This window comes from Triticum aestivum, chromosome 6A (assembly GCF_018294505.1).
Source record: "Triticum aestivum cultivar Chinese Spring chromosome 6A, IWGSC CS RefSeq v2.1, whole genome shotgun sequence".
NCBI classification, from domain to species: Eukaryota; Viridiplantae; Streptophyta; class Magnoliopsida; order Poales; family Poaceae; genus Triticum; species Triticum aestivum.
Genome location: NC_057809.1, coordinates 524,915,599 through 524,939,612, shown reverse-complemented (window position 1 = coordinate 524,939,612; position 24,014 = coordinate 524,915,599). Strand labels below are relative to the sequence as shown.

Here is a 24,014-nt window from a genome sequence, read left to right as displayed (position 1 = left end):
AATCGTCGCTTTAATTCTTGGAAGTTTTCTTCACATTTTTCATCCCAAATAAACTTTGTCCCTTTGCGAGTGAGCTGTGTCAAAGGTGCTGCTAGCTGTGCAAAGCCTTCAATAAATCTTCTGTAATAACCTGCTAATCCCAAGAAACTTCTTATTTCTGTAACGGTGGTTGGCCTCTTCCAATCTACTATTGCCTGAATTTTTGTTGGATCTGGTGATATTCCTTCCCCTGAAATAATGTGTCCTAGAAAAGTCACCTTATTTAACCAGAAATCACATTTCTTCAGTTTTGCATATAATTTATGCTTCCTTAATGTCTGAAGAACTATTTCTAGGTGTTGAGCATGCTCTTCTTCTGTCTTTGAATAAATCAAAATATCATCAATAAATACAACTACAAACTGATCCAAAAATGGTCTGAACACTCGGTTCATCAAATCCATGAAGGCCGCAGGAGCATTTGTTAATCCGAATGGCATAACAACATACTCATAATGTCCATATCTTGTGCGGAACGCTGTTTTTGGAATATCTCCATCCTTTATTTTTAACTGATGATATCCTGACTGCAAATCGATCTTTGAAAATACTCGAGACCCTTATAATTGATCGAACAAATCATCAATTCTTGGTAATGGATATCGGTTCTTAATAGTTAACTTGTTTAGCTCCCGATAATCCACACAAAGTCGCCAACTCCCATCCTTCTTTTTCACAAACAACACCGGAGCGCCCCATGGTGACATGCTAGGTCGAATGAATTGTTTTTCTTCTAGCTCCTTAATCTGCCTCTTCAACTCCTTTAGTTCAGCAGGTGACATTCTGTATGGACTCTTTGAGATAGGAGCAGTACCCGGAGTAAAGTCTATACTAAATTCAATTTCTCGGACCGGTGGTAATCCAGGTAATTCACTTGGAAAAACATCAGGAAAATTTCGTACGACTGGTATTTCTTTGATATCCTTTTCTTTCACTTCTAAATTCATGCTAAATGAGCAGTCAAAAGTTTTATGCTTCGCTTGATAAATGATTTTACGCTGACCAGGTACCTGAATTATCACTCGCTTTCTCTGACAGTCTATGTTCGCTTGATTCTTAGCCAGCCAATCCATGCCCAGTATAATATCAAAATCATGCATATCTAGTACTATTAAATCAACCAAAAATTCTTGCCCTTTTATTACTATAGGATATGCAACACAAATGTTCTTGGCTATTACTTCTGTCATCGGAGATTCCACATGTATCCTTTTCCTTAAAGGGGTACTTTCTAATTCATGACTATCGATAAATTTTGAGGATATAAATGAATGTGTAGCACCGGTATCAAATAAAGTGAATGCGTTGTGTGAGCATACTTGAAGTGTACCTGTGATCACGTTGTTGTCCTCATCTGCATCATGCTGAGTCAAGTGATTCACCTTTGCATGAGGATTTGTCTGTTTCCTGCTTCCAGAGTAACTATTCATGCGTTGAGAGGGTCCACTTGAGTTAGTAGGGGGTGCAGGTAAGTATAATGGAGCTTTCGGTGCTGGCAACGGCTTTGGTGCAATGGACTTTAACATATTCTGATCCGGTGAACTGTGACACTGACTGATCATGTGTCCTTCTCTGCCGCACCTAAAACATTTCCCATGACGATACTCGCACTGGAATGCTGTGTGATTCCCATGACAAATAACACAGTTATTACGTCTAGGCTGGGCTACTGGGCGGTTGTTCGGACGCCAATTCTGCTGCATCGCTTTCTGTATATTCCCTTGATTTCCATGGTCAACCTTGATCCTCTTACGCTGCTGCTCCACTTCGGCTTGCTCTTCCACATATGCTTGTTCTACAGTTAATGCCTTGTTAGCAACATCTCGAAAAGATTTGAGCTCGAACACCTCCACTCGAGACTTGATTGGTTGGCGAAGTCCTTGAGCGAAACACCGAGCTTTAGCTTCATCATTTTGGACATAAACAGAGGCATAACGAGCAAGTCTAGAAAATTCTATTTCATATTCCACGACAGATTTCTGGTCCTGTTTTAACTGTAAAAATGATAGCTCCATTTTCCTTTGTACGCTCTCTGGAAAATACTTTCTGTAGAACTCTTCCTTAAATGATCCCCATGTGAATAGATAGCCCTCAGGATACTTCTTTTTATGCACTGTCCACCAATCAAATGCCCCACCTTGTAGCATAAACGTGGCTAATGTAACCTTCTTTTCATCAGGGCAATGCATGGCATCAAAACTTTTCTCTATTTCTGTTAGCCAGTCCTCGGCCTCTATTGGGTTTGCACTACCTTGGAAAACAGGAGGCTTAAGTCGACGGAACTCACGTAATGCGCCCTGTTTGTCTCCATCGAACGACTCCTTTCCTTTAGTTGACTGTTGCACTATATATTCCAGAATTTCAGTCTGCTTCATTTGGGTTTGTTCTTGACGTTGCAAAATATTTATAAGCAACTCATTTGGAAGTGGTTGCTCTGCTGCAGCTGCTAGTGCATTCCGGCCATCACCAGACTGTGATGCTGAGAAATCACCATTGTGACTAGCCATCTATGATACTAGAGGAAGAAATAAATAAAGCTGTCAACATTAGAGCATGCATCATATACATATATACCAGGTCTAGCTGATTATTAAAGAGGAAAGCAGTAGTACAATCAAAATTACACATCATGTCTACTAGATGTGTTGCTGCCATCCACGTCTCCCTCCAGCCACTCTACTATAGACACCCATACTGCTAGAGTTGTCAACAAGCTAGTGCTAGCTAGCCAAAAGGCTACTACCAGAACAGTTCCTAGCAGGTTATATACAAACAGTACTACTACAACCATTTATTTAAAAGCTAGGAACAGTTGCTTCATATCTCTAAGTGCCACCGTTCGCATCCTATTCATGCGCCTGTAGCTTTTCCGCCAGCTTCTCACGGAGGCTTCTGTTCTCTGTCATTAGCTCCATGATTTTACTCTCCTGCTTGTTGGTCAACTCCTCCAACTGATCACGCTCCAGCTTCAGTTTCTTACTCTTGTGTTCTTCTATTTCGAGCCAACGATCCCTGTCCTCTATCTGGAGGTTGAGGTCATGCTTGATCTCATAAACACAGTCATCATGTTCTTGCTCAAGATACTCTAACTCATGCTGCCGGCAAGCCTCATGAAACTGGTTTAGTTGTGTCATCTCTATGTGGTGTTGCTGCTCCTTCTGCACTAGAGTTAGTAGTACCTCCCAGTACTCATACATATGCAGGTCCACCAAAGCAAAGTTAACAGAAAAATGAAGAAACTTGAGTGCTTCCCGTGCAGCAAGGTTGCCAGCATCTTTAGCATCTTCACCATACCCATAGATGGTCTTATAAGAATTATCATCATCTGAGGTGAGCTGCAAATGTACTGCACCTTGGTACCCATCGCCCTCAAAACGCTTCACTGTCGACACTACCGGCGGCTCCAAATGGAAATGTTCAGCTACCTCCTCTAATATGCTCACAAAGTTGAGATGGAAGATTGTATACTCATCCATCCCTGCTTTCAGCACACAGTTAGTTCAAAAATAAATACAGACTACATATCAAACATGCTAATTAAGCACAGAAAATAAGCATTCAATTAATCGTTAATTCCTGCTTTACGTACCTAGACTATCCCCTTAGTTAAACCCACATTAGTGTTTATACTTTTTTTAACCAAGGCTCTGATGCCAATAAAATTGTCACGCCCCAAGTGGGTCTTAGCTGTGACAATCGCCACATGCTTATAAATCTCAAGTTTATAGGCATGTTAGGCTAGTAAACAAAAAAAAATTCCAGTATGCACAAGAGCCAACTTTATTCATTACTAGCTATTACAAAGGTCATGATACATGCAACTTCTTTATTTATTCCCAACCCGTAGAGCTACTCCTACTGTTCATCATTCTCATCAGCACATCCATCATTTGCTACTTCTGCAAAATCAACAACAATAGCAAGAATGAGTATGATCTCATACTCAGCAAGCACACGGGTAAAACGGAACCTCTCACGGCAAAAGTGACAAAAACAAAGGGGTTAGTTGTATAGAAAGAGTTTGATGGCAGAGAAAGATAATGGATTTAATTTAAAAAAAGAAAGGAAATAACTGGCATCACATATGACTGCAAGCTTCCCAACCCGGGAGTCACAGGGGTGAAATTTCACACTTTTACGCTCTTAAGAGGGGTACTCCGACGTCGACAGTCTCGACTAGAACCACACAGGCGCTAGTAGAGCAGAGCTCTATATTCCCCCAAGAACCAACCACTCGACTTACTAGTGTCGATCGCTCCTACGGATCCATCATCGACACGCTTCCGAACGAGTGTCGTTCTTAGCGGAGAACTCAGACAGTCCCATACCTGAACTGTGACCGGTACAATACATTTGCCGTCGTGACACCAGATTTTTATAAAATTTACTAGACAAGGATTAGCAAAAGGAAATACATGCAAGACCAAGATAAATATCTCTAGGCTTTCCACAGAAACAACCATCCATGCATGAGCCATTAATCTATGTGCTCACATGCATGTACCAAGGATTTCTCCACCGTGATCATAAACCAAAAAGTAGTACTGTGGTATGCATGCTAGCTTCAAGAGATGTACAGGGATCAAATCACACGAACAGTGCACATTATAGAGCTTCAGAAGTACTACTGGCTATAGAGCATGGCATGAACAGTGAGACAAAACAAGGAATAGGACAGCTAGAAAGGCTAGATGGAACGCATGCTTGCCTGACTCGCTGACTCGCTGCTTCCTCCGAGGGCTCTTGCCGATCAGTGATTCTACTCCATGCAAAGCTAGCTAGTGAACTGGTTTGTATGCTGGGATGAGTACTACAGCGTGCTCTTGCTCCTCTATTTATAGGCATGGTAGGGTGTAGGGGATGGAGCTGGATCACTGTAACTCAAAAATATCAACAGCCTCGGTGTCCCTAGATTTTACAGCTGCTTGTACTTTTACATAACACGTGCCTAGCTGACTCAATAGAGCATTAAATGCTACAGATAAGTGCAAGCTTGAGGTGCAAAATATCTTGTACCACACCCACACGTGGCCCTCCTACCCGAAGGCTCTACCACCATGTTCCTCTAATGCATATCCTTCCACATTAAGGAATTTAGTTGACTACTCTTAGTTAGTACTAACCAATGATTGCCAATGATTGATTTTATCTAATTACGCTGATAATTATTACTCTAGCGTGTGATAATTTCTGTTAATTATCAAATACCAAAACCTTATTATTTCTAATAAACACGGGCATTACAGATATATTTTCATAATTTTTTTAAAGAAATTTTTAACTTGGTGAAACTATAGAATATAAAGCCCATCAAATTACAAAACTGTATACGATGTTCTTAATAGAAACAAATTGACATGAAATGAGTTCCGCAGACTATATCATAGAATTTTACACCATGCATGTTTCATGGAATTTCACCATCTTTCGTAAGGTTTATTCATGTTTCAAAAATTATGAAAAATATATTGAATAGTGATCTTGTTTAAAAGTCCTCGTCACCAGGAACATAAATATGCAAACAAAGGTGAAATCGGGATTTTGGTTCATAAGATAAAATGATTTTAAACTTTGGAATCACATGAAAAAGCATGGGTGTAGTGTGCTGCATGGGAAAGGGTGGGTTCATTAATGGATGAAATACAACTATTCCAAAGTCTCCATTTAAATCCAACGGTTGGGCCATGCACGGGACCTTCCATACATGGGAGAATTGCTTTTCTCCACATCTTATATCGAGAGCGGCGGGATACATACAGGGCCCACTCGTCTCGCGCGGCGTTTTATGCCCGCCTCGCGCTTGCGTTTTCTCTCTCTCACTTGTCGTCTTGTTTTCTCTCTCTTGCTTTACTCTTTTTTTCCTCTCTGGTTTTTTTAAGAAAATTTTCAATCTACTTATCTTCAATCATGGCAGTACAACGAATACCAGAAATAATGAAAATAATTACATCCGGATCCGTAGACCACACAGCGAAAACTACAAGCACTGAAGCGAACCGAAGGCGCGCCGCCATCATTGCCCCTCCATCGCCGGAGTCGGGCACAACTTGTTGTAGTAGACAGTCAGGAAGTCGTCGTGCTAAGGCCACGTAGGACCAGCGCACCAGAACAGCAACCGCCGCAGATGAAGAATAATATAGATCAGAAGGATCCAACTCGAAGACACACGAACGTAGACGAACAACGACGAGACCGAGCAAATCCACCAAAGATAGATCCGCCGGAGACACACCTCCACATGCCCACCAACAGTGCTAGACACACCGCCGGAACGGGGTCTAGGCGGGGAGACCTTTATTTCATCTTCATAAAGTCGTCGTCGTCTCGTCTTCCTGAACAGGACACAAACCCTAGCAAAATTGAAAGAAACGACTAAAAATGGAGCCCTCCTGCCAGCCCTTGCCGAGATCCACCGCGCCCCCATGGCCCTATGGCCACCGGAGAGGAGCGGATCTGCGGCGGCGCCGGCAAGAGGTAGAAACCCTAACTCTTTTTGTGTTCTTGACTCGGTTTAGAGGCTGAGATGGGCAACGTTGGTTCTTGGATCAGTTGGGCTAGTGAATACGTAGACCAGGGAGGAGAAATGCACCGGACCATTTGGTGCTACCAGTGCATCAAACTTTTTTAGAACTTTTTAAAATATTTCAAAAAAATGAAAAAAAAAATCTAGCACACCACCATAATATTAATGTATGTTGTCATAAAATTTCGTATCAAAATTCGAAGCATAGCTTGAGATATAAAAATGACAAATTCGACATTGAATAGTATATAACACAAGTGAGGCTTTAGATTTGGCTCATTATCACACTGATGTCAAATTTGCCATTTTTATATCTTGAGCAATGTTTTGAATTTTCATACAAAATTTTGTGAAAATATATATTGATAGTATGCTAATGTGTTAGAATTTTTTTAATTTTTTGAAACATTTTAAAATGCGCTAATGCGTCCGGTGCACCGCTAGCATCACAAGCACCAGCGCACCAGATACATTCTTGAACGGGCTCGATTTATTTCCCTAAGCATGTGCTAATGCTTTTTTGACTTTTTGGTCCAACTGTAGGAGGTTAGACCTTACCCAAATAATCGACCGGATTTTCCTTTTAGAAAAAATAGTTTATTGTTTTTATTTATCAAAATGAGAGTTTTTTTAACTTGTGTCATACTTTATTTAAATCAAATAATTGTTACATTACTAACAAGTTCAGCTAGAATAATCTGCGGAGGATCGTCCTCCCAAGAAATTATAGAACTAGAATCATAGGAACTCCTAGCAAGCTTGTGTGTCATTTTGTTCCCTTCCCTTGGAAAGTGAGAGTACAAGACTGAACCAATACTTTGAGCTAAATGAAAACACTCATTCAGAGTAGTAGAATAAGGACTCAGGATTATCAACTTCCCTCTTACATGCTAGGATAATCTCAATACAACCAGATTCAAAGATCACATTTGAGCATTCCCACTGGCCCGCTAGCTCCATACCATTCTTCAACACCAAAGCTTCCGTTGTAGCGGCATCAAGCACATGCGTAAAGAGAGTTGTTAACCCAGTAAAAGCCTCACCTCAGTGGTTTCGAAGAACCGCCGTTGTGGCTCTGCTTCCATCTTCCATGAAGCATGCATCCACGTTCACTTTATAAAGATTTTGAGCAGGTTTAGACCATTTAACATCAGATACACTGGTCGCACTCCTTGAGCCAGCATAATTGGATGTTATCGCATGTATGGAGAGTGTTGTTTCGGAAGAAATGGCCACACCTTCGCCCTTCACAGCTTCCCTTCTCTGCCACCTAATGTACCAAGCTCCAACCAAGATAGACTCTTGGAAGGCAAGATGTTGCAGTGTGGTTGAGTTACACCTTTGATCTCTGAGGATATTCTCAAGCACGACACCACCAAATCGGTCCGAAACAATGGCTTGGGTGACCGTTTCCTGAAGACTCAAAGCTTTCCACACTTCTTTAGCTCAAACACATGTAAACATGAGGTGTCGCAAGTCTTCAGCTCCCCCCTTACAAGAAGGACATTATCCAGATACCGGTATACAACGATTTGCAAGGACTGACATACCCGATATCATCCCATGTAAAGCCTTCCAACCAAAGGTATTTATTTTACTAGGAACTTGAAGCTTCCAGAGAATCTCCCAAACTGGGTTAGACTTTGATGGTCCAACCTCAACTCTTCTGATTCTTGCACCAAATTGGTGTTCCCACTCAGTATAATACGTGGACCTGACTGAAAAGGAGTACGTCCGAGTCTTGTGCCAGGCAACAAAATCCTCAGTTAATTGTGTGCTCAAAGGGATCCTCAAAATTCTTTCAACATCAACCGAAACAAAATTGTCCAAAATTAAATCTTCTTCCCATCTCCCTCTCCATGGATTAATCAACTCATCAACAGTATTCAGAAGGAAAACCCCCTTTCTAGATATAACTTTCCTGGACGGACTACTCGGTATCCAGTGATCATCCTAGATATTGATTTACTTCCTGATCCCACTCTCCAAATATGCCCTCTTTTGAAAGTCTGGAGACCGACAACAATACTTTCCATGTAAATGAAGATCCCTTCTTCGGTCCTACCTTCAAGAGATTTCCATCAGGATAATATTTAGCTCTCAAAACCCTTGCGCAGAGAATATTATCCTGATGAACTTCTCTGTAAGCAACTGAGCAAGACCTTATAATGCATCTACATAATAACACTAGGGGGCTTTGTGCAACAATAACATAAGCGTGTGCCACTTTGGTGACATGGCGTCCGATCTGGCAGTTGATCAACATTTTGTATCAAACTGTTACCGCATCAAGACTTAAGTGACCAGTTTCATGCTTTTTTTAAGTTTTTGTATGGATCTGTTATCGCTATGCAAGTTCATGTACTTATGGTGATATTAACTGTCATTTTCAGTGTTGCCTTTCTCGCCCTGCTCAACTTCATCTTATTTGGGAGTAGTTTGTAATCTCTTTGAACTTTCTTCCCAAAGGTGCTCAAATCCATCTTCTGGTCATCCCTAAATTGCTCAATGTGTGGTGCTTTATATATAAAGTGGGGTGAAAGCCTTTTTCGGTAAATTGCTCAATGTACTTCTCTACAAGCAAGTTCACAGTCAAGCACTAAGAATCCCAGCTCTACTGACAGGTGTGGTTGCCATTGTACTTCTTAATGACAATGCTCCCTGTCCTGTTGTCTTTAGATGTTTTAAAAATCCAAGGACAACCTTCTAAACAAAATGCATTCATCCTAGTCGCCTCATTTCTAGCTCTCCGGATCTTAACTCTGTCTCTTTGACACTATATGCGTCCAACACCCTTCTCACCTCTTTCATATCGCTGAAAACTAATCCAACCCTAAACACTGGATTATCCATGTCAATCTCTGCACTGAAAGTCCTGAAAGTATACTTCAGCTTTTGTAGCTCTTCCTTTGAAAGGATTAAATCATCCTCGTCTGGTGGATACCCCTCTTCCATGTACTCATTCTGCACATTGTTATCCTCCACATTTTTGTCTACATTTTCATCAAAGAGATCATTGTCTCCATCTTCCACATCATAATCACTTTCATAAAATTCAGAGTCAGTCTCTTCAACTTCTCCCTCTACTTCATGTGCTTGCTCCGCTACCTCTGGTTCTGCTTGCTCTTGCTCTGGATGTTGTTCTTGCTCTTCAATATTTGTTGCAGCATTGATCCTTGAAGTTCCTTCACCCCGTCTAGCTCTTGTTGGCAATTCTATTACCACATCATACCATATGTGATCTTTCTCATCCACAAGCAAATATAGTGTCTTGTGTTCTCTACTTGGAGCGTTGATTGCAGCAATTACTTCATCATTATCCACACAAATCATACCATCAAAAATTGACTTGTTCTCAGGCAAGCACATCTTAGGATCTAAAGTATCATATCCAATCTTCTCCAAGCAGTCCTTCATAACTTGTGTTGACAAACTATCAGGATGACAATAATCGAACACATGTGTGCATCCAACATATTGCCTAATAGCACCCAATCCACAGAAAAGTCCATTGTGTTCAAATTCTACTGAGAACATAGGTGTAAATTCCCATGAAGTAACTGCAAAAAAAGGAAGTTTACATCAAATTTGCACATGAAAAAAGCCTCTGTTTGGTGCAGTACATAGTTAGAATTGCAGTAACAAGATACAGCAAAAGACACTGTCTGTTGTAGTAAATAGTAAAAATTACAAAACAATTTAGTCTCTTCTGGCCTGTACAAAATAATGTAGACACTGTTCGTAATTTATGACTTCTTGACTTTCTTTCTATTTACTTTTCCTTTAGCGAATCAGGATTGCGGAACGACTAGTTCATGTATTATATGACACATTTTCTGAAACTCGTGACTAAATCTTTAATGCATTTCAATGAGAGAAGGAAGAGCATGAAAGCCAAACTCTGTTTGGAGAAGTAGTTAAGCCTTAAGTTCCAACCCACCATGCTCTTTTCAAAAATTAATTGCCCCAAAGTATGTTCAAACATAATAATTCAGAGCTATCTATTTCAAACTTCAGCAGCCGAGAACAAAAAGCCTAAACATTGAAATACAGTTATCTGTAGTATTATTGTAACGAGCATGTAGATACTGAATAACGGCCATCTTTTGGACTGGTGTGTGTAAAATAATGAAATGTGGTCGTTGATCACTTTGATGTTGACAGATTGAGCGGCTCAAGCATGGAGAATCCCAGTAGGCTCTGTTCAGCACAGTTGAATGTGCTTGTGTTATAACCATGTACTGGCTTTGTTTGTTTATGCTCCCCATGCTCATAATCTTGAATTGTTTATTATGATGAAACCTTTTTAATTGAATATTTGAACGTCCTGGAGCTTATGACTGAATTTTTGTAGTACACCCTTGCCGCTTGCTAAGAGGTTGGACTACAGATGTATGACAGGCAAAGTAATTATTTCCCCTAAGAAAAGCTACATTCTACAGCAACATCCTGGATGCATTCACAAACACGAATCACACAAAAGTGCATTTTGACTCTAGCCTCTACACTACTGTGGTCAGCTATACGTAAGTCGATTCTCTGAATTAATTTTCCCAAAATCCAACAAGCACATCTAGCCGACCTAGCAAAATCATGCAAAGGAGATGTACTTCGGGTACCAACAGATCATTTCCAGCCAAAAAACACGATCTATGCGTTGGAGAATATGGTATGTTAGGAATGAATTGGTGCACTCTAAACCATTGCCTCCTGTACATGTTTCAGTCCGGTTCCTAGCAAGCTACTTGGCCTCTTTGCAAGTCATAGAAGATACCACGGTCATTGATCCAGTAAAGGGCAAATCTGTCCTTTGTCCGGAATACAAACAGAAAGTGCATCAATGTTTATTGACCTAGAGAACAGCCGGATCATGGTCAAAATCAACTACCGGAAGGGTAAAATTAAAAACAGATGGTTCAGTGTCACGATCAAATGCAGGAGCAGGTATGATCCTTAGAGATCACGCTGGATCAATCATCTTTACATCATGCAGGCACCTTTACTCATGCAGATATACGGAGTATATTGGAAGCTGGGTTGTTGGCTTTGAAAGAAGGAATTTCTTTGGCACTGCAATGGAGTAATTTACCCATTGACATCGAAACAGATTGTTTAGAGATGATAAGGAGCTGGAAACAAATCAAAATATGCTTTTACAGTGAGAGATCATTGATAGTACAGTATGAGAGAGAGAGAGAGAGATTCTTGCATTACTCATTCTCGTCGGAATTGTAATAGGGCTAGTCACTTCATGGCTAATTTTGGTAGGTTGCAATGCCAAACTGCTGTTTGGCTAGGCTCTGGTCCGGAAAAGGTCCTGGAGATTGTTGAACGAGATGTAAACTGAACTTTGAGTAATGCAAGAATTATTTTCGCAAAAAAAAGGATCATGGAGAACATGAACTGATCATATACGGGTAAAAACCTAACAAAATTGAGGCACCAAGCTCTTGAGGGAGCAGCCACATTGAGTACATACACGTGTTATTTCATGGCAAAACAGGACCATTTTTACAAGTTTTCATTTCATCTCATCGTTAAGGACTTCTCAGAAATATATGTGATTCAATCAGGGGGTTTTCACAAAAAAGAACGAGCACAAGTGCGCGCCACTTTGATGACATGGTGTCCGATCTGGCAGCTGATCAAGGTTTTGTATCAAACTGTTACCACATCAAGGCTTAAGTGACCAGTTTCATGCTTTTTCAAGTTTTTGTATAAATCGGTTATCGCTAAGCAAGTTCATGTACTCCATGGATAAACATACCAGTGAACACCATGCACTGAAGGAGCTTTTTGCTAGGCCTGGAAACTACATACAGCCTTTGGTTGCATCAAAATTAGTTATCAGGTCATTTAGGAAGCACCACAGCTTTGCATAATTTCAAGACGCGCTATTGACTTCAATATAGGCTGAAATTCTATCTACAGCTCATAATACGTACATACATTGATTCTTGTGTATATACAAACAATGCAGTGCATTACAAACAAGTATTACAACAGAAAGCGGGAACCATGGCTAGTGACTTTAGATGAAATACGGCACTGATGGCAGCTGCTATCTAGTGTGCAGCTCCAACGGTATTCTCTATTGTGCCACTTACATATGTATATTTTGCAACAATGCCCGTCAGAGGAAGAAGGGAAAGCCCTTCTGTGATTGTGGCTTGGTGCACTCTGAATTAGCCCATCCGATCTGCCTCCGCTCATTGTCATACACAACTAGTTTGCCACGCAGAGAAACATCTGAATGGAGAACCAAGAAATGATCATTGCAAGTTTGACACAATTAATCGTGTCACTGCACAGCAAGATTACCGATTGGGGGGTAAGAGAAGAATCTATACCTCCGACAATTATGGTCGACCCATGATTGATCTCTGTTCCATTTAGCAGCCCAAGACAAACATTGCCCTTTTCCTGGAATAAGTCAAGCAAGAACAATAAGCATAAGCATGAGTTCTCAGCATGGAACTCGTGTTAGAGATGCAGATCGATGTTACAAGACCTAACAGAATTTTATGGAAAATACATAGAAGACTTACACTGATAATCAAGTAATCATCGGGAACAATGGTGAATGTTTTCGGCACGACAAACCATCTTCTCCCAAAATGAAGGTTCAAGGGCTTGAAGAAGGACCTGAAAATCCCGATATGATTAGAAAAAGAGAAAGTAGTTTTTTTTTACCGGGGCTTGCCTGTCGAACTACCGCCCCTAAAAGAGACATCTTATAGGAGTATTACCTAACAGAAAAATCAGCTTTCCAGCACAAAGGTAATGTCGTATCTGAGCTATCTTGGACAAAACTGGGAGAATCATCCTTAATCTGACATGTTACAAGACACAAAGTTAGTAAATGAAATCGGATAACTTCACCCAAACGAATAATTAATGAGACTTACAGCATCAATAAGGTTTTTATACATTTCCTCTGGAAGGTATGTATATGAGCTCCCGCTATCAAAAATCACTTGAACAGAATTTCCTGCGTGCCCATGCATGCTGAGCTCCTGATCTCCATAATTTACTTTCTGGGCTTTTGTGTGGTATAAGTTGCTGACAATATTGAAAACCAAAATCATCAAAGAACAGCGCAAGGTTTTCAAGGATTGTTGCAACAAAAATACAAGTTCATTATGTGTGTGATTTAGGAGCCAAAGAAAAATGCTAATAATGGCAGTGCATGCAATTAATAAACTTTTAAAAAGGAGGATGCAACTTACTCTGGACCACCTCGAATAGGAGCCCATGTCATTCCCCATCTTGGTACATAATCATCACCCAGAAACATGTACCCCCCACCATTTGTTTCTCTAGTGATACAATGACCGAAAATGTTGGAAATAATTCCTTTGCTGGCCAGCTGACTAGGAAGGCTTATTGCTGCACTGCTAAGACCAAGAATCCCATCGGTCTTTGCTGGCGAGGACAAAAGCTGGCCTTGCTGATCATATGCACACCTATTTGGTAGATAAAAACCAGTAAGATACTTAGATCATTTAAAAGCATTTGCTCTAATGTATCAGGAATGTGCAAAAGGGTCATCTCCTAAAAGGTTTGACCGTACCCAAATACAAAGTCTAGCTTTTCCCTTCCACCATTTGTAGCGATTAGATGCATATCATCCTTTGCAAGAACACCCATAGACGAGCTTCTATCGGCATATTCAATCTCATAGTCACATTGCTTGCATGTTTCGCAGTTGTTCTGATCGCCTTGCAACTCTTGACATAGCAAATCCCTGGGAGGGACTATCTTTTCTTTTGCTGGCTTATATAAAGGATGAGGTCCCTGCAATTGCGGTACATATTTTTTTAGAGCAGTTGAATAAACTTGGATAGAATAGCGCAGCTAATCACAAACTGATATACTCAAACATCCAGATTTGTTAAATTTCTTACTTGGGCACAGTTTGTGCATGGTGCGTCACACTGAATCCATGTTAAATCACTTCCAGTATCAACATCAAGGAAATAAGGTCTTGGTGGATTGCCAACAAAGATAGATGTGTAATACTGCCTGCAATCGGGGTAAGATAATATTAGCCTCAACAGCTGCAGACCCAGCTTTATAGAAATCTAAAATAAGAGAGCATGGCTTACTATCAGACACATTAGCATAAATAGTAGCCTTTTATGGATAGAGAACAGTCCATCGAATATAGAGATTATTCTGGTAAATAGGCTATAAATATATCAGACACATTAGCATAAATAGTAGCCTTAACTAAAAATGATAGATCCTCAGACCTTAAGAACTGTCTGCTTATGACCTTGGGAGCAGAATTGCATTTCTGGAACATAAAAGGACTTTCTAGCTTTGATGTATATACTCATTACAGCCTACACCAGTACAACTAAACTAACTACACCTTAAGTTCTTCATATATGTACGAATAACTTTGAAAAACAACCGTTGGATGAAGTCGATCAGACGGTAGAGGTGGCCAATCCGAGTGTTGCTGAGCATTGGATATTCTCTTTACTACACCAGATTCTGCCATGTGTACTACCTAGAAGATTCTATGGCTGGGCTTAAGCCCTATGGACATTTTGCACAAAACTTAAACACACTTCTACTTTGTTCTAGACTCTTCCATATCTAGACTCTCTTAACTACTTTTCTATCTAACTATCATCCATTATTTCTTTATGGCTATGGATGTGCCTTCATAAATCATACTTATCTTTCCAGATACAGAAGTAGCTATTCTTAATATTTTAATATGATATACCCAAAAATACACCTAGACAAAACACACTGGATATATTTTACCCGAGTTTTGCATCTTATACTTCACGCATATGCCTAAAATGATTTCATCTGTCTATCATAATAAAGTAACAATATACCGATCGTTGGTTGTAATTTGATTATCTTAACTCTCGCATGGCAATGGACATATAATTTACTAGTATATGGAACAGAAATGTGCAATTTGTTGAAAGCGAAACTTCTAACCTGTTTTAGTACTTACTAAATCAAAATAGTATCATCACATCACCCAAACATTTTCTTGGGATCAGATTGAACCCAATTTTGTGATATAAAAGCATAGAGGGATCTAAATTCTAAAAGTTCGCTTTGTCCATCCACTCCCAAAGAGGGATCTAACCTGTTTTAGTACATCTGATCATCAAAAGCAACCCCCCTCTTTCTTGAAATTGAATCATAAGGCAACGGAGTAAAATTTACTCTTGGAGTCAAATTAAACTTCTGAAGAATTGGTACGCACCCATCGGGGAACACATTGCCCTTGATCGGGAGCAGAACCGTGGAGTTAGTCCCAGCCGATGTCGCCCCCTTGACATCCAGCTTCTTCGTGACCTTCCTGCCGCCGCCGTCATCGACCCTCTTGGCGGCGAGCTTGATGTTGCCGAATTCCCGCAGCGCGCGGCCCTGGTGCGCCTTGGGGTAGAGCTGGAAGAGGAACGACTTGGTCTCGTTCCGCTCCTTCTGCGCCTCCTCCTCCTCCATCCCGAGGAACTGCACGGCCACGTCCGAGTAGAAGCTGTAGTAGGCCGCGAGCGCGAGCGCGCCCAGCACGAGCACCATCGCCCCCGCGCGCCGCGAGACCGCCCGCCTCGATCGCCTGGCCTCCCTCCCCGCGGTAGCCATCGGAGGTCCCCGGTTCAGCGGCGGGGCCGGAGCGCCGGCGCCCGGCTCGTCGGTGTAGGTGAAGGCGGTGATGGTCTTGCCCTTGGAGGGCTGGTCGGGGGGCGGGAGGGTGATGATGACCACGCCGTGGAGCTGCGGGGGAGGGGGCGGCGGCGGCGGCATCGGCATCTCCGGTCGAGATCCCGGCGGCGCTCCGGCGGGGCGGGGTCAGAGGCGGCGGGGAGGGCAGGCCATCGGGGGCAAGTGATGAGGAAACTGGCTGGGGAAAGGGGGGGATGGCTTTGGTGAGCTCGGCGGACTGTGATTGGTCCGCTGACTTGACTTTTGGCACAGAAGGGCATGATTGGAATTTCTCGGCAGATAATATTCTTGGAGCTGCCATGATTTTTGTTTACGTTGGCAACGCGCATTGGCTTACGCACGGGAGTGAACATTGCTTCTGAATAATAATATATAATCGCTGGTGACATGTGCGTTATATAAGTTGCCGAGAGTTTAGCGATGAAACCAAAACCATGTGCTGCAAATACTGCTTAGTGCCAAGGAGGAGGAAAACAGAGCGAGCCTACGTTGCAATGTTGAACTAGGAAGTTCGTAATTTTATAAGAATCAGGACGTGGACGTGTAGATGTAACATGGGCTATGTCCGAGTGTTGTTAATGTGCATCGCAAGACGTGTTCCAAGAATAGGAGGACCTTGAATTGTAGCCCCTTCAATCTGACCTCTTCTTTGTGCATTTTAATATTTTAGTTTTTTTTCGTTCAGACGATACACGAAGCGTTACGAGGAGGTCTCACGAGGTGACTAGAAACCCTAGCCACCAACCCGTCTACCACCCCTCTCACCACAGCCGGGGTGCGTTGCCAGGCAAAGCCGGCGTGGTGCGGGCAGCGGGGTTCCAATCACGGGGAGCTTGGTGGACCGGAGGTTGGTGGGCTGCTATGGCGTGCGCATGTTGATGCTACCGCGACGAGTGTGCTGATGAGGTCTAGTTTTGAAATTTATTGGCAAATTATTCATAATTCTCATAGTTAGATGTATCGGCCGTAGATGCTTCCTATGTACCATAGTGATCAAGGAGATGGAGCAATAGGCGCAATTACGGAGGACGGGTATGGGAATTTTATTGCCACATCATGTTCATTTGTCCCCTATGCTTAGTCGCCCTGATGATGGAGTCCTTGGCAATGAAAGAAGGATTACCTTTGGCGTCTTCTTTAGGCCTCCAACATGCTGTGACGGAAATCGGACTGTTTAGAAGTAATTGATGCTCGTGGTGGAGGAAGTACATGGTGGTATGAAGGAGCTACAATGTTTGCAGACTACGCTGATTTGATCATGGAGATAGGCAATGCCCGGCTTACTCATTGTCTTCGGGAGGCCAATGGAGTCGCACATGAAATTGCCAAGTATAGCTATGAGAACTATCATTCAAAAAAAAAATAAGATAACTATTTATCTTGTAATAGATGATCCTCTGTCTTTCATTAATGTGTCTCTTGTGAATGATGTAAGTGTTCTTATTTGGTCAATAAAGTAAGCCATACTGGCATTCCCTAAAAAAATACTCCCTTCCTGCCAAAATAAATGACTCAATTTTATAACTTTAGTAGGAGTATAAAGTTAGTACAAACTTGAATCATTTATTTTGAGACGGAGGAAGTAGATGTATAGGCCGTCATCTCGCAACAGAAAACAACAATGTATCGGCCGTCGATATGCTGTTGAGGTTTTGCACGCGGAAATAAGTGTAGCCTCGTAACCTTCTTTTGCTGTAGAGATTCCAACGCTGCGACGGTCAGACCACATTCTTGCGTACTTTGCCTGGTCACCCTGGCACGGTAGGAGCTAGTTATTTTTACCACGTGAGCTTGTGACAAAGTCACTCCTAAAGAGCTAACTGGTGACAGTTTTTAGGCTTGCCTTGTTGATTCTTCTTGGCCAATCTCGACGAGCTATCGGAGTGGAAAAAATTGTTTCTGCAAAGCATATACGTGCTATGATGATAATTTGTTGGTTACTCGCATATGTGACTTGCCATATTGAGAAATGCAAAGGTAGAATTTGGGTGAAGATGTTGATGGCAGCATGCCTGCCTCAATTACAATGATCTCAAGTTCTTTTTTTAGAAAGAGGGGAGGGAAGGCCCTCTATATCGAGGGATGCACACAAGCATATGTTACCAATTATTGATAATACCAAACAAATCAGCTTACAAAGAGGAGCATCATAAAAATTGAGTCCACCCACATAGGAAATGGGACATGCCTCACAACATCTCCATGTCATACCACCAAATGCACCACAATATTTTAGAAGAAAAAAGGACGCAAAGCTCCAAGACAACGACTTCAAGAAGGAATCGCGCCTGTTGGTTGGTCCAAACAGAAGTGTCGGGCCAATGGGATATCACCCTTGAAGGGGTCAAAACACTTTCATTAAGGTAACAACATAGGCAATTCAATAAGGTAACAACATTGACATTGCCTGATCAAGCAACAAGGCAAGATCCTGAGTTTTCACCCGAAGAAAACACATCCACGATGTTTGTCGCCATAGTCACCACCCACCACTCTACCTATTCACACGAAACTAGCCGGCCAAAGGGGAAAAAAATGGAAATTACCAAAATGAGATGCGCCATCTCGACAACTATCATCGGTAGCAGCGGGGGAGAGGGTTGCACCTCGCACAACCACCCAATGTGACCAACCCGATGCCCGATGCATCGCGCCAAATCCATCTGATTTGGCAAACCTCACCACCACCTAGCTACACTAACCCATGTGCCACCGCGTCTGATCCGCACATAGGAATGTCGAAAATAACTATGACCATCACAAACGAGACAGCCCTCCCCTAGGCAACGACGACGGTTGTTCTGCTCGTTCACCGCTGCCGGTCACATCACCTCACACACGACGCACTATCGAACCCGATTGTGGCTATAGTAATCTTTGCACGACCTCACCAATCACCAGCGGTGCTTTGACCTCCTCAACCACACCTCCATCGGGGACAAGGGGGCACGAGTGCCCGTACGGCCTTGGCCTATGCATCGACGGCCACCCATGGCCGTCTGGCCCGGCGCATCTTGATAGAAAGCTTTAGCAAACAAAGTGTTACAGGGAAATTATGCAATTAAGTGATCCAACTTTGCCTTGCCCCTATAGCCAGTCGAGGGCTTTATTAATTTTAAGCTGGGCCCATTTTGTGTCTTCCTTCTAAGAAGAGTGGGTGATCCAATCGTCTAGCCCTTTCTGTGGCATGCAAAGACAGCCGTAGAATATTTTCCTTAAGCATTTTTGCCTAACAAAATAACCACACCACTATATGATTAACGTCTTGGGCAGTGAAGTGGCTCACAATCCTGTGATTGTGAAAGAAAGGTACAATCCTGTGATTGTGAAAGAAAGGTACGGCGTTGATCTACTTAGCGCACTCACGTGACAAATTGCAAGCCAGCTTTAACACCCATGCGTGTTCATGAGAAGTTCTGCCATGATTTTTTTTATCTTTTATTTTTTGAGGAAACTTGTGCCATGATATTGGCGAAGCTATATTCTAAACACCGACTCGGCAGATCTCCCCTTCACCGTGAAGGTGGACGGCCTACATATTAGGAACTGGTAGGCTGCTACCATGACCAAAGACACACTAGCGACTTCGTGGTTTTCTCCCATCCTAGGCTTCTTTGGTGAGAGGCTTCTACAATAATTAGGTGATATACTTTGGGTCATGGATGATCATGCTTCTATTAACCTTTTTCTTTTTTTGCCAGGGCTTCTATCAAACCATTGAACACATGAATACGTCAATTTAGTTCCATATCTCAGAAGCGGAGACATTTAGTTCACAACATTAATAATTGAAAGACGTGAAGAAGTGCGTACTACAATGTTACACACATCAGAGCATAAGAAATAATGGTATAATTGAACATGTAAACTCGACAAACCAAAATCTTCAGATTTAAACACAAGTTCACAATGCAACCAAGGGCACACTCAGTTTGGTGGGGATGGAAGAGGGCTGAGGGGGGTTAAATCTTGGTTCACAGGATAGGATTTTTTTTTCCATTGAGTCTTGCGTAATGTTTATTTTCCTTTGAAAAAGTTACCAATGCTACAAAGGGATCAAAGGGAAATTTCCTATAGAAATCATATCCTACAGAATTCCTATGAGATTCCTGCAAACCAGAGGTCTAACCCTCTCCAATCCCCTTGGGAAGAGGATTAACTGACAAAGGCCTAAACTAGCTTATTACAAGAAAGGACCATAATGTCATCCCAAAGAAGGGAAATTAAATGATCAGCAACCTAGAGCACTATAGGATCAGCAATTGAAAATTGTGATGGTGGATACGTTGGCAATGCTGTATGTGAAGCAACTTCCAAATCAACAACCAAAAAACAAGCAAAACCGATATAGCAAGCGATTTCACATGGAACTTGGCATCTAACCGAAAGAAACATGCACAAGTCTTGAGTAAGTCTAAATTTCAACTTCAGTATGTTTAAATTTCAAACACTAAACAACGTCTTTAAGTTCTACAACCATGGAGTAGCAAACTAAGTAGATCACAAGGTTCTTCTAGCTGCAGGTGATATCTCTTAAGTTCTCATCTAGCATTGACCATCCACAGGCTTACCCTGCATATGGATGGTAGCGACCAGTAGCACCACCACCACTGCTGCTACCATAGCCTCCCCTAGCACCATAGAGTCCAACCATGCCAGACCTAACACTAGGATCGGCACTGGCACCTGAAGAGTCATAACTAGGCCCATAGCTAGACGTGCCATAAGGCACAGCATCACGCCCATATGCACCACCTAAACCACCACCATAACTGCCACCAAAACGACTGGAGTAGAGCGACGATTCTCCATGATAACCTCCAAATGCTCCATCATAACCACCATAGCCGCTACTATAGTCACCAGGAACATAAGCACTACTGTAGCTGCCAGGAACATAAGCACTACTGTAGCTGCCAGGCCTAGCGCCAAAACCGGGTGATTTATAGGGGGCAAGGCGACCACCATTGTTGTAACGGCTGGCAAATCCATCATAACCATCTGCATAAGGAGATCTCCTAGGTTTGCTATCAAGTGAATGAGGTGGGTTAGAGGGTTTCTTTGGTTCTGCCTTCTTGATCTCCACCTACAGCAAAGCAAGAAAGTCAACCTATGTCTCTTTCAATTCTATTTACTTCCAAGAATGGAGTGCTAATAATCTGCCACCTATGTAAGAACACAACTGGCGACTCGAACGAAAGAGCAAATCAGGCGAATATGGTGTGATTACTCCAAGTAACTGGAGGCCCGTACTAATTATTAGTGTGTGTTGCACGAAACTAAGCTCACGAAAGTTTAGAAAGCACCAACGAAGTCTCACCTGAGTACCATTTAGATCAATCTTATTGCCTTTCTTAGCTAACAATTCATCTACAGTTTTTTCTGCATCAAACACTATAAATCCAAATCCTCGTGACCGGTTGGTCGAATGATCACAGATGATCTCATGTTCCACCACCTTTCCAAACTTTGAAAAGAAGTCCTTGAATTCACCTGTTAAATCAACAAGTTGAGGACTTCAACCTAATTATCCAGAGCAACGAAGCTAACTGGCAGTAAAAAAAAAGAACACATAATACCATCTGTTAGAGCAGTAGGCAATCCGCCAACAAAAATCTTCTTTGTCTTGAAATCTTTCAGGGGGGCAGCACCCTTCGGGATAGTCCTTTTAATTTCGACCTGGAATTTTCATATTATGTCTAGTTAGTTTGAAGTGAAACTGGGGGCTTTAAGCTTTTTGATTCTTAAAAAGAAACCCCATTAAAGATAGAACTGCTTTTTTTTTGCTGTGGCATAGTCAAGGATCTTAAACTTCATAACATATGACTTGTGTACTAAAAAATGCAAGGAAAAGCGATGAACTCCCATGTGAACTGATATAATTCCAGCAGTAATAGGAACCACGGAGTGTACCTGCTTGCCATCAATGACATGGTTATCTTCAATCACTCTGTCAACAATAGCAGGATCTGAATAGGTAATAAATCCAAAGCCTCTAGGCTTTTGGGTATGGCGGTCCTTCATTATTACCGCATCGATTATCTCCCCGTACTTCCCGAAGTACTCTTTGAACGTACCTGCACGTCAAGAAACAAGCAAATCAATTAGTAGTGAGTCGGTGTTCAACAGGAGAACAAAACAGCATTAAAACATCTACATTGGTATGCTAACTCATCATCAAGCACCAAAGTAACCTGCTTAACAGGTTCAAAAATATCGTAAAGGTTAGCGTTTTTAGGTCCTACCAAGATAATAAGACATAAGAAGAAAGTGAATATCAGTTGTGGAACGCTTTAACTATTGCTCGACTTAATAACTGCATAAAAAATCCTACTGTGCGACATGTGTTCACAAATCCCACAATGTACATACGACAGTTTCTCGTGCGATGCATGTACGACACTGAGTCGTGACCCTTCGATCCAACGTCACAAGCAAATCCGACGATGCATGACGGCGGATGGAAATCGGATATAGAACGCCATATATGAAGCAATTTCGTTTCTTTAATAACACAGAAGTGTTTCTTTTTTAATTAATCAGTTAACATATGCACCCAGTATCGTTTAATGATTTTCCAACAAACAATTCACTTCTTTCTACCCAAATAGACTCCATAACAGAACTTCCAGGTCTACCCCCCTTCATATCTAACTGCAACGCCGTGTATCCTAACAATTCGCATGCCCTAACGACGATCCAACCAAATCACAACTTTTTTGCGAACAAACAGACTGCCATCCGCTGGATCTGCGAGGCTACAAGCCTCCACAACAAGGTAAATCGACATCTAGGGCAAACAACGAACTAGATCTGAAAGAATACGAACGGAACCTGACGAATTCGAGAAGCTTGCGGCAGGATAACAAGTAAACAAGCTACAAGGTCAAGTCTAGAACGGATCTGCACGTACCCATGCTTGTCTGCCTGGAGAGCCCGCCGATGAACATCTTGCTGCACGAATCCGCCCCAGAGGAAAAACAAGAAATCATAATCAGCGAAAGCACGTCTCGGCAGTCGAGATGCAGAAAACGAGCCGACGGACGGACGGTACGAGGAGGGAGGGAGAGAGAGGGAGAGAGAGGGAGAGAGGGCTCACGCCGGGCTAGCTCCATCCTGCTGCTTCATCTCGCCGGAACCCTAGGCTGGTGGGTGGGGAAACGAGGGGCGGAGGGAGCGTGCTCTGCGGGATTGGGGATTTTGCTGGAACTCTAGGCTGGGCCGGACGGGGAGGTGTATATACCCCTCGAGTCTCACAATTCGGCAACAACCCCCCCTCGCAATGTTGTCGAGAGGCGGTTTACACCGTGGGCTTATACCGCCATACGATCAAGAAAAAAGACTTATACCGCCACCTCAACATGGGGCCCATGTGTCAGCCTAATAAAAAGAGTAATGCTAGAAATTTGGCATGATATTTTTAAACATGGCAAATCAAATGTTTTTAGGCACATTTAATTGGCGTGAGGATGACAGATATAGATTACGAGCACGGCTGGAAAAAAAATGAACTCAGACGGATTTGCCGTGCTTGTCAACTAAACTTGCTATTCTCGGCAAACACAAATTGTCATACAAAAGTTTGATTTTCCATGGTTAAAAAATTGACGTCCGATTTGTAGTGGGGTTCATGAAAAGCATACTCTATTTTTCTTATTTCTTACCTCAATCTCTCTTTCACTCTCGCCACTTCAACGACCCTTTTGATTGATTACTACAACTGAGCTTGACGCAAACGCATCGGTCG

At 42.2% G+C, this 24,014-nt stretch overlaps 2 protein-coding genes across 2 annotated transcripts; both read right to left on the bottom strand.

The window, feature by feature from the left end:
• Nucleotides 1–12,459: 12,459 nt before the first annotated feature.
• Nucleotides 12,460–16,441, bottom strand: LOC123128274 (aspartyl protease APCB1). Its single transcript, XM_044548243.1, has 9 exons — nt 15,804–16,441; nt 14,470–14,587; nt 14,136–14,359; nt 13,792–14,028; nt 13,471–13,624; nt 13,312–13,394; nt 13,111–13,207; nt 12,913–12,985; nt 12,460–12,811 (listed from the first exon to the last, which is right to left on the bottom strand). Exons 1-9 carry the CDS (start codon nt 16,352–16,354, stop codon nt 12,696–12,698), a joined length of 1,653 nt encoding a protein of 550 aa, XP_044404178.1. The 5' UTR covers nt 16,355–16,441; the 3' UTR covers nt 12,460–12,695.
• A 1,923-nt stretch (nt 16,442–18,364) lies between these two features.
• Nucleotides 18,365–23,560, bottom strand: LOC123128276 (RNA-binding protein Musashi homolog 2). The gene is made up of 7 exons (XM_044548244.1): nt 23,367–23,560; nt 23,181–23,221; nt 22,181–22,344; nt 21,847–21,946; nt 21,588–21,760; nt 20,842–21,353; nt 18,365–20,612 (listed from the first exon to the last, which is right to left on the bottom strand). The coding sequence occupies exons 1-7, from the start codon at nt 23,393–23,395 to the stop codon at nt 20,507–20,509; spliced, it is 1,125 nt and encodes a 374-aa protein (XP_044404179.1). The 5' UTR covers nt 23,396–23,560; the 3' UTR covers nt 18,365–20,506.
• Nucleotides 23,561–24,014: the final 454 nt, after the last annotated feature.

Excerpts from the sequence above, each read along its gene's own strand:
- LOC123128274 (XM_044548243.1), bottom strand. The coding sequence starts at position 16,354 with ATGCCGATGCCGCCGCCGCCGCCCCCTCCCCCGCAGCTCCACGGCGTG. Across the intron at positions 14,360-14,469 it reads CATGCACAAACTGTGCCCAA|GGACCTCATCCTTTATATAA; the intron begins GTAAGAAATTTA and ends CCGCAATTGCAG. Across the intron at positions 13,208-13,311 it reads AAAGCTGATTTTTCTGTTAG|GTCCTTCTTCAAGCCCTTGA; the intron begins GTAATACTCCTA and ends CGGGATTTTCAG.
- LOC123128276 (XM_044548244.1), bottom strand. The coding sequence starts at position 23,395 with ATGAAGCAGCAGGATGGAGCTAGCCCGGC. Across the intron at positions 23,222-23,366 it reads CAGGATGGAGCTAGCCCGGC|CAAGATGTTCATCGGCGGGC; the intron begins GTGAGCCCTCTC and ends GGATTCGTGCAG. Across the intron at positions 21,947-22,180 it reads ATGTCATTGATGGCAAGCAG|GTCGAAATTAAAAGGACTAT; the intron begins GTACACTCCGTG and ends TGAAAATTCCAG.